Genomic DNA, 10,663 nt, shown 5'->3' on the forward strand with positions numbered 1-10,663 from the left:
CCAAAAAAAAAAAAAAAAAAAAAAAAAAAAAAAAAAAAAAAACATGCATGGATAGTGTTATAAAGACAGGTACTGTACATCTAGCATTTCAAAGACGGTCTCAGAACATCTTAACATTTTTCTTTCCTTCTTTCCATGAATACGATCTGATACTGCATATATATTTACCTATAGTGGTAAATATAGGAGGCACCCATACCATGTGATGTAAGATGTCACCCCCACTAATTGACAATTTGTCACCAAGAGAGCTGAAAACTCAATCAGCCAAGCCTGCTGATAACTCTACAACTGTGGTGGCTTAAGTAGTCTCAAATGTGGCCTCAAGAATACAGAAACTTTGCACTGGATGATTGACTGAAGACATTAACAAAGGACAGAACCGTCATATGCTTAAACTCTTACCAGCTGAAACCATGCTTGTTAGAAGGCGTGTACTTCTCCAGCAGGGCCGTTAACTTCAGGAGCGAGTATTTCTGCAGCAGATTCATCTGCGCCACAGACTGGCAGTTAATCTGCAGCGATACAGAGTTTAAACTTGGCCGATGAGAGCTCTGGAAACTGTGCCACCTCAGTCTGTGTCTGCAAGAGAAGAGCAGCGGACAGTGAGGAAGCGTGATGGCTTTTCAAGAGGTCGATGCAAAACCAGCCACGGGCTGCTTGCTGGCATCTTATCTTAGGAACTGAGAGGACTCAATTTCCTTTCTGTTCTTTGTTTTTTTCCCATGCGGTAAAATACACATAACATAAAATTTACCACATTAACCGTTTTTAAGGTTGTTAAGTGTATAGTTCAGTGGCAGGAAGCACATTCACACTGTTGTGACCGTCACCACCATCCATCTCCAGAACTTTTTCATCTACCCCAACTGAAACATACCCACTAAACACAATCCATTCATTTTTTAACGTTGGGGTTTCCTGATCTGACACTTTCCGTGGGAATTTACATGGCCACGAATGCCAGACTCAGTCCCATTTCGTCCTGCGGAGTAAGCAGCAGTCCCTCCTCCCCAGGCTGGAAGAAGGAGACCCCTCACCTGTTGGACCTGGTCAGGGAAGCCCCAACCCCGGAATCCCTGCGTTCCGGGATGTCGGAGGGCTCTTCGGGTTCATTCAGGGAGTTTCCTGTGCTGTCCAGGTCACTGGGGGTGGTCCGATCGTGGTCCACGTCCAGGTGTATCTGTTTTGGAGAGGACGGGCAAGGAGAGACTGAGTCCAGGGCCGAGTCAGAGTCTCCCTCATCTGAGAACTTCTCTGACCACTGGTTGACTATCCGCTGCATCCCCTTCACGTGGTAGAGGATGTCATCCAGCTCAGGGAAGATGTCCTCCTGCTCCAGGTCAACAAGGTCACCTGAACTGGAATAGAGAATGGAGCCCGGCACGTTATCGTAGATGCTCAGGCGGCTGCTCAGGGAGCTCGAGGAATTGCGTCTCTTCAGTTCCTTAGGGCTGTCGCTGCTGTTTTCTCTCCGTAGGCTGATGTGGCCGGGGCCATGGAAGCTTCCAGTCCTCCAGTTCACAGAGCTGTTTGTCCCTGAGGGGGAGAAACTGCCATTGGAGAGGGCCTTGGGGAAGGTGCCGGGCTTGTGATCTTCAGGGATGTAGAACACTGTGTCCTCTGGGTAGCTCTCACGGTTTTTAAAGTTCTGTTCCATCACGTTGTTAAACGTCGACTGATTGAAAGGATCAAAGCCCTCTAAATACATGCCCACCCGCTTGTTGCAGGTGCTGAGGCTCCGGGTCCTGGTGACAGGGCTGGGCGTGCTGACCACGCTGCTGGTCTCAGACTGGCTGCTGCTACTGCTGGTCTGCGTGGAGTTGGAAACGCTCCTCTTTCGTACCATGGGGACGTTGATGTGGTTGCCATTGAGGGCAGAGATCTCCACGCAGTTCAGCTGCTTCAGCTTCTCCTCGTCCATGCCCTCCTGCAGGACGGGCCCGCTGATGATCAGCCCCAGCTTTGAAGGCGCTTTGTGCTTGCTGTGGTGGGAGCCCTTGAGCTTTAAGCTCTCCATCCGTTTCAGCAGACTGCGTGTCTTGGACTTGGCGTTTTTCTCATGGCCTTTCATGCTAAAGCTGAAGCTGGACAGTTCCTTGGGAGAGGGCAGGCTGCAGAAAGAGTCATCATTGCCCACCAAGTTGCCAGAGGAGCAGACGCTAATGCTGGAGCTAGTCCGGGGTGTGGCAGCGTCCCCGCAGTGGGGCGTGTGCGTGGGGAGGCTGCTGGTGCTGCTGAGGCTGAGGATGGAAGACACCTCCTGGTGCTCGCTGAGGTCCCTCAACATGCTTTCATGGCTCATGGCCATTTGTAGGTGGGACTCATCTGGGGACCCAGGAACTGGGTCCTGCTTTGGAGAAAAGACATCAAACTCTTCAAGTCGGGACCACCTCTTACTGTCCCTCTGGAAAGTCCATTTTCCACTTATTGCACAAGGCTCATCCTCGTCTGAATCCTCGCTCTGCAAAGACAGAATGGAGTCATTCATTTATGAGCTGGGACCAGCAGACAGCAGGGCACGTGCTAAAGGCCAGATGGCCAGGATTCCCCTCTTTTTCCTTTCCTTTTTTTAAATAACAAAGATGTATTTAAGGAATTTAACAGGAGAAAGCCTGACCAAGTGTTGCAAGCTAAGTAAGAGTTATTTTACGGAAACTCTGGAGTCTATAGGCTGTTCTTTAATTGCTCACAGAGGAACCTCTGAGATTGTGAAAATTCCAGGTATGCAAAATATTTCGAACTGGAATCAGCAATGGGTAGGACTCCCTCTGGACTGCCTCCAGTTGTGCTGTCTGTTGATGGTATAGTGTGTGTTTATACTCTCTTTGGCAATTAAAAGGTAGTTTTCAAACACTAAGAAGAGTGGTAACTTAAATCTCTAGCCACCCTAAAAATTTACAGGACCTCCTACCAGACCAATATAGACACCGAGCAAGGGAAGCCATCACATCTTTTGGGTTCAATACTTTGTAGCCTCCTAACTGTCCTTTCTCTTCCCCTCCCTCACCAGACACAGGGTCTAGAGCTCATGCCACAACTGTCCTGTAAAGTTTCAACCTCAGTCACGCTCCAGGCGGCTTAACAGGGCTTCACAAATACTCAGTAACATTTGTAAACACTAAGTAACATCTTTGCTGATGATGTCTGATTTACATGCAGGACTCAGGGATATGCTGTCACACACGCTGTCACACAGACTCCTGACTGCATCGTGGCCTTTTAGGCGGGATATCAAAAGGCACAATTCGGTATGATATGGATCTTTTCCACTGGTGTGGAAAGTATCATATGACCCAGGTTTCACAGGACAGCAAGTACAGAGCATTAAACACTGATTTGTGGACTTTTCTGCATAGCTTGGAGGGTGTTGAGGTTCCAGTTCATTTGTTTAAAAGGTTTCACTCCCCAAGAAGGCAACTTTTTGCAGGTCAAGGACTCTAGGATAATTAAAATTTATACTCTGAACAGTCAGAAACATGTTCTTTGACCAAACTTATTCCTGTTTACTCTAATTTGTGACATTCACTCCCAGCACTACACCCAGCTCTTCTTCTAAGAGTTCATCAAAGGTCCTCACAGCTCACATGCAGGCGAGAACACCAGCTAACTCGGTGATGCGCCTCCACTGGACTGACGTGCGTGGGACTTCCTGCCCTGTCCCTGTCCTCCCTCCAGATTTCTTATTATTCTTCAATATCCCACAAGCCAGCATTTGCTTTCATCCCTACAGCTTGGAAGCACAGTTCTGTTATATTTGGGAAGACAGAAGAGTTCCAAAGAACTTTAACTCTATTTTCTCTAGGGAGCAATGCAAAATCCACTGGGATTCCTTAAGCTTCATCTCCTCACTGTCATATTATGTAGTAGGCATGGAGTTAATTTGGCAAAATAATAGATGATTTGTTCAGGTCAAAAACAGTAAGTAAAACAATCTATTGGCCGGCTGCAACTTTTGGTCTCAACTACATAAAGCGATTCAGTCTTTGGTAAACTTGACTGGATTCTAACATTAAAAATGGAGATGCTTTTGGAACGAGAAAATGAGTGTGAGAAACAAACCTATTACAAAACCCATAATCTGGTTTCTGGTTTACCCATTTTCCTCCCACCTATTATACAATTTATATTACTCACTCTCTTCCGATGAGGACTAATTTCTAGCTTCATCACCGCACATTTATTTAAAGTATTTAGACGCCTACAGAGCAAAGAAATAACATTAGCAAAGATAGGAAACCACTGATAGGTGGTTAAATATTTTTTCCCAAACAATGTATGTATTTAATAAGTTCCTCTGAAACTATTAATATCTATAATTTAGAAGAGTATTAGAAACTTCTTTAAAAAGTGAATCGTTTAAAATCACCTTTATGTTTCTAAAGTTATTTAAATTTATTTTTTACTATTTTATTGTGACATGGCACATTGTTATGACACTGTCAGGCACTCTAATTCTTCAGGGACAAACAACTCTCAGTGAGGAAATATGTTCTTCCAATAATCACCAGGTTGAGCCATTAGGCAGCTGCATATCGTGTCTAGGAGTAAAAGCCTGTGATGTCTCCGTTCATATAAACAGAAACAGCAACAAGGAAGCAAGCAGAGATGTTAGCAAAGTAAACAGTATATTCTATCTCAAATCAAAATTTAAATAAAAGAAGTAAAACAAGCTTTAGCTATCTCTGACAAGTAATCTTGGATAGTCTATTTAAGATTTTTAGTTCTTGTAGGGGCCAGCCTGTGGCTCACTCGGGAGAGTGTGTTGCTGATAACACCAAGGCCACGGGTTCGGATCCCATATAGGGATGGCCGGTTGGCTCACTTGGGTGAGCGTGGTGTTGCCAACGCCAAGTCAAGGGTGACTTCCCTTACCAGTCATCTTTTAGGGGAAAAAAAAAAAGATTTTAGTTCTTGTACCGAAAGGAAATTTAAGCCCTGTTTAATACCCATTTCTTTTTACATAGGAAAAAAAATAATTATTATAATTATACAGGAAGAATTATCATTTTTCCCATATAGGACAGAATAATGTTGGGTATAGTCACAGCAATACGACAAATGATTACTTAAAAAATGTGTACACTGTAAATTCGAGGATCAAAAATCTTGCTGAGTTCAAAAATACACACTTAGATCAGATTCTTGCCTGAAACAGGAGTCAAATTTTAACTTTGAATACTTTTTTTTAACCCCTGCCAAATAGTAAAGTCAATTTAAAATTAGGAAATTCAGTTTCATTGAAAAAGAAATACTTAAGAGAAAAAATAAAAACAAAAAACAACAACAAAAAAATCACCTCATGGGGAAATAAGGAAATAGCTGAAAAAAGAAACTCTTCAAATATGCTGAGCTAAATGGCATGTAAAAGTGTGAGTGACAGCCCTTCAGGCCCCAATTCTTTCTGACATCTTCCAGATGATTATCATTTAGTCTTCCTCCGATGACCCTTCAGTGTGACTGTTTGTTGTCTCCTATCATGGCTCTCCCACCAGTTTTCCAGTTTTTCCTGAAACTGCAATTCTTACATTTTCATAGGATAAATGCATTTAATTCACACAAATGCAAACTGACCATGAGACTCCTCAAGGTTCTATCTTCCTGATCCTGTTCTTGCAGTTTTTCTGCCTGCCTGATAAGCCTGCTTTGATTTCACAGATTATGCAGCAGCCTGTTTAGAGTAAACAAAGATAACGCAGAACACCTATGTTCAGAAAAATTCTGTTGACTGGGAGGGAAAGAGAACAAACAGCTAAGAAAAAGTCTGCAGACTTTAAAATGAGTGAATCTGAGGTCCCTCTCTAAGGGGCATCAATTACTTAAATGACTTACACCCACCGTGTTTTAGCTCTCAAACGTTTTTGAGATTAAAAGAATCCGGAATGGTTACAGTTAGTCTTAGGTCTGGGTTTCATTAATCAAACCTGTAATCAAATCTGTACTGGACTTCATTTGGGCTTTAATGGTTGAGTGGTGTTTATAATCAAGTTTACTAGGCATGGAGGCCAATGGGGGTGGGGGAGGGGTTTGCTTCACAAACTCTAAGCTTGAGTCAAACGAAAAAGACCCAGGAGGCCATTTTTATAAAGGTCAACATCTTTTTATGTTGGTAGCCCCAAGCTAATGGCATTACCATCCTGAAACTCAGAGCAATCCCTGGGGTTTCTGTAGGATTCATTTGCCCCCTAGGACCTCCAAAGAATGCCTACCGGTGGGACTTTATGTACTTACAGAGAGACAGTACTGACATTAAATAATAGTTCTATCTAGACAGACTGCGGCTGACTCCGGGTCAGGCTCTGTGCTAGGCTCTTCCACGTATGATCTCATCTTCATTCTCACAACAACCCCATGGTACAGATATTACCACCGACCTTCACTGTATAGATGCGGAAATGGGGGCTTACAGAAGTCACAAATCTTGCCCAAGGCCACACTGTTAAACCATGGTGGCTCTGGTGCTCAAACAGTCTCTTCTGGAAGCAACTTATATCCCTATATGATTCTTCATCCTAAACCTTCTGTCCAGAAGCCTTGGTCATTCCCACCCCCCAGGGCTCAGCTTCACAGGAACGTGTTGATCTCATCTCCTGGGGAACCTGTACCCTGCTCTGAAGAGGGAGGCACACAGTGGGCTCTCAGAGGTGCAGGAGCTTGGCTGCACGGAGCTCCTTTGAGCACACCGATTAAAGCACAGCGGGCTTCATCATATTCAAAATAAAAACCAGGAGAAGTAGAAGAGAAAGAAAGGAAAAAGGAACAATTTTCCAAGTAAGACCTGACAAATAAAGATTGTTCCAATTCTTAATGATATTTTCTAGGAATTAGCACAATTGCTTTTAAAAATTATTTGCTTCCCTTTTAGTAGAAAAGAAATCATAACAAAGTTAAAATCTATCAAGTAGAATGCTTTACATAGCGTAGGTATTTCTGTTTTACAATAAAGTGCACACTGAAGATGATGGTGTGGGGATCTATTTTTCATTACATGATTAACATTTGGTTTATATAAATCTTCGGTGTGTTTACAGGAGGAGTCAGTTTTAATTCCAAAAGAAAATAGCAATTTTTCAGAAACTACAGGAAGACAAAGAACATCTCACAAGAGGTATCCTAGTAAAAGATCACAATTCGCAATACTATCTATATATGTTTCAAGAAAAGCTAATCATTCATCCAGTGTTAATACTGAGTATAACTCTCATAATTTTGGCCTTCTCATTGTGGTTGGATTATACAGCAGAGCTAGCAAGTCTGGGATAAAAGCCAATCTCTTCAAGGAAACAAGTTCATAAACTTCTTACAGTGTGAGTGTAAGAATGTCAGTTAGCAATCAAAATCCAGAAAACCTAGGAGTGCTATCATTGTAAGTTTTCATCATTACCAAACTTTACATGTAAGACAATATTACCATCATTCTCAAAAAAAGAACTAAGTCTACAAGTTTTCTGCTTTAAGTACAAAATGTTAAAACAGATGACCTCCTACCAGCTTTTCGATCAAAGAAGCTATAAGTTCTACAAATGTTATAAGTGCATAACTATTTTTAACTAAGCAGAATGCTAATGTATACATGGGATCACTTGTAACATCCCCGCATAAAATATGGTCTAACACAAGGGGCTTGGAGCAGTGGGGAAGAGAAACCATGTAAGATCTTGAAAAACTTTTAAACTAAGTTTCTGTAACTACAGTGCCGCATAGATTTAAAATGAACTGTTCAAAATATTTCAACAAGACAAAAGATGAAAGTCTACTAAAAGTCTGTCAGTCTAGACAGAACTTCACAAATCGCAAGGCAAATTTGTAAACAACGTTATAGCTTCATTTTCAGCAGGCCCTTGAATTCCATAGGCTGTGAAGGTATTAGATCTAGCAACAGAGAGGAATATCACATAATCAGTACAACAAGTATCCAACTACGCTGCTGACAGCTCAGAACTTGTAATGCATTTCAGAGGAAGGTGCTTCAAATACACTGGACATGGCTCCCATCTTTTTATTCTGAACATTCGTTTCAGCCTCTCAAAAGGGGAATCAATTCCAGAAAAAGCCTAGTCAGGTGAACATGTGGAAAAGAGCCCTTGGGTTTCACCTTACAAACGAGGTGATGACTGTTACTGTGAATTCTGAAGAATTTCTTTTTTAAAAAGAAAACCCAACCCCAAGGCTTTCTGAACATGCTCAAATTTGGGCCTCGTAATTTAATTTTTAAAGCACTGTGGCATCTGTCATCTGCATTTTCTTGTCGCAGCTAACCTGTGAGATGTTATTCCACGTATAAGAGAAAACTGAAGCCTGGCCAGAATACGCTGCAGAGCCTGAATACAGATTGAGGTCCAGTTTCTTCTAGGCTTTTCTTTCCACAAAAGATCTAGGAGCACAGCCGCATTCTCTTGAAAGGGAGAGGGCTCCTCCAACCATACTCAGAACCAGCGAAAATCACAAAATGCAGAGGATGCCTTTCCCTTCAGAAAAGGAAAACTAAACTTCAAACTGATATCCCGGAAAAAAAAAATTAAGAATTTAATCATGATCCTTCAGGCTGAAATGCTACAGTGATATTTTTATGACCCAGGAATTCCGAAGCTCTTGCTGCTGCCCAGAGGGCCCACTCCTTCCCTAAGTAGCTTAAAATGTGTGAAATGGCTGATCTGATCAATGCTGAAATATCTCCTAAGACGCATTTTAAGAGTGACCTCATTCATATGCATTATCACCAGTGACAAACTGAAAAGAAATTAATTCTGCCCCACAGCTAAGCATTAAAACATTTAAAAAATGTCTGAAGTAGTTCATATTTCAGATGCTGACTTCTTCCTCTCCCAAAACTGCATTAGTGACATTTTTTCATTCCAGATGACACAGCTGTGATGTTACACACCACAGTGCAGGACTTGGAATCAGTCTTCTTTCAGAAAATGTGTACATAACTTGGATATTTCTAAGCAGTCATTTAGTTGGACTTGAAAAGTGACACTATTTCTGTGGTTAATTTGACCTTTTTTCCTCCCCTTAAACCATGAGAATGAGTCATTTCCATCATCATTCTAAACATCTTATCTATCTTTCTCCAAAACCTCTGCTTAAATTGGCTGCTTCACACAACACTGTATTACATAAGAAAGGCAAAAAATAGCGGAAGTCATTCCACTTTAATGACGTTTTTTTCCATTCCACCTTAATGATATTTTTTTCCAAGTTAAAATAAATATTGCCATTAAAAGAAAATTTATTTTAGTTTTACAATCAAATCAAGTTATATGAATTTTGTCTGTGTATAATATTTTTTCCAGAACTCAGCTTTTAGGGCTTTTAGGTTTGGGAAAAATCACAAAGGATGAATAACTTCAAATAAATAAAAATGTCATGAAGAGTGTGAAAGGATTATCCGTGTCCTACCGTCACCTGCTACAGGTTTTCTCACTTCTGCTTCAATAAAACCTACAAGCTGCTCCTCAGCCTGAAGATCTGCCAGTGCAGGGAATGGGGACTCCTGACAGTTTTATTCGTATTTCACATCGATGCTCATTTACTGCCTGTATCCTATATATGAAAGCCTGTGTTGAGTTATTTTATAGCTTTACTTAATCCCATCGTTACTATTTTATACCTGGGGAAACTGAAGAGGTTCAGAGAAGTGTTCCTGGAATTCAAGTGACGGTTCTGTCTCTAATACGCCATAACCCCCAACCCCACTTATCCCTCTGAATACGCTACCCCCATTCAGTGCGACAGCAGCTTTGGCTCAGTGAGGGGACCTGCTTTGGACTGTGCAGTCGATTGTGTCACCTTTTTAAAAACCTTACCCCAAGTTTTCAAACCACCTGAACGTTACCTGTTTCAGCAATCATATAGTATCAAATATGAAACGACGCTGTTGGAGGACCTCCTAGGACAGTGTGGATGCTATTTTAATGGTGACACTAAATAACAAAATTTTGCTTAAGTTAAAAGGCCTATGATCTATAGTGAAGTAAATCACACTATTTGCTAATCAAAGACCTGACATAATTAGGTAGAACAAAAGCAAACAAAAAGCTATCTTTGTGACAAGTACTGTGTTCTTAAAAAAAGAAAAGAAGATGAAAACACTCAAGACACGTCCATTTACCTGCATAGAGCCTCAATGGCATCTCTGTCCAAAAAATCATGCTCTCTCTTGACCAACGTAATGTCAATAGGGAACAGGAGATCTATAAGAAAAACAAAAACAAGTACATTTATTGAGTACTTAAGGTCCTGCTTAAAAGGGGAAAAAATAAACCTCCAAAGAAATTTATTGAGTACCAATGAGACATCTCATTCCCTAACAAGTTCTGTGGGAGAATAAAGCAGTTTAAGGCAATTCAGTGTAAGTGTCCTGAAGGTGCTCAGACTATAAAGTGGTCTGGAGACTTAGATGTCGTTTCTTGTCACAGAACTGGTTCAAATCACTGTTCCAGCTTTAAACAAATCAGCAAGTAATAAACCCCTGCTATAAATTATAATTTTTTTTTTTTACACATTCATTTTCAAAAAAGGGACTTTGAAGACCTCAAAAATATCATTTTCGCTCAAATGGTTAATGTGCAGTGTTATACCACCAAGGTCAAGTGTTCAGATCCCCATACTGGCCAGCCGCCACTTACCCCCCCCCCCCCCCCCCCCCCCCCCCCCCCCC

At 41.6% G+C, this 10,663-nt stretch overlaps 1 protein-coding gene across 2 annotated transcripts in view; it reads right to left on the reverse strand.

The window, feature by feature from the left end:
* The window catches only part of DLC1 (DLC1 Rho GTPase activating protein), a 41,786-nt gene that overhangs the window by 12,822 nt on the left and 18,301 nt on the right, over nucleotides 1–10,663 (reverse strand). Inside the window, exons 3-6 of one of the 2 annotated variants that reach the window (XM_008578439.1) lie at nucleotides 10,115–10,196; nucleotides 4,138–4,201; nucleotides 1,041–2,464; nucleotides 406–582 (exon numbers count right to left, since the gene is read on the reverse strand). In XM_008578439.1, the coding sequence (XP_008576661.1) occupies nucleotides 406–582; nucleotides 1,041–2,464; nucleotides 4,138–4,201; nucleotides 10,115–10,196 (1,747 nt within the window). Of the gene's footprint in view, nucleotides 1–405; nucleotides 583–1,040; nucleotides 2,465–4,137; nucleotides 4,202–10,114; nucleotides 10,197–10,663 lie in introns of those variants that run through there. The other variant, XM_008578438.1, reaches the window with a different exon arrangement.

The sequence above is a fragment of the Galeopterus variegatus genome, unplaced genomic scaffold (genome assembly GCF_000696425.1).
Source record: "Galeopterus variegatus unplaced genomic scaffold, G_variegatus-3.0.2 Scaffold1688, whole genome shotgun sequence".
Taxonomy (NCBI): Eukaryota; Metazoa; Chordata; class Mammalia; order Dermoptera; family Cynocephalidae; genus Galeopterus; species Galeopterus variegatus.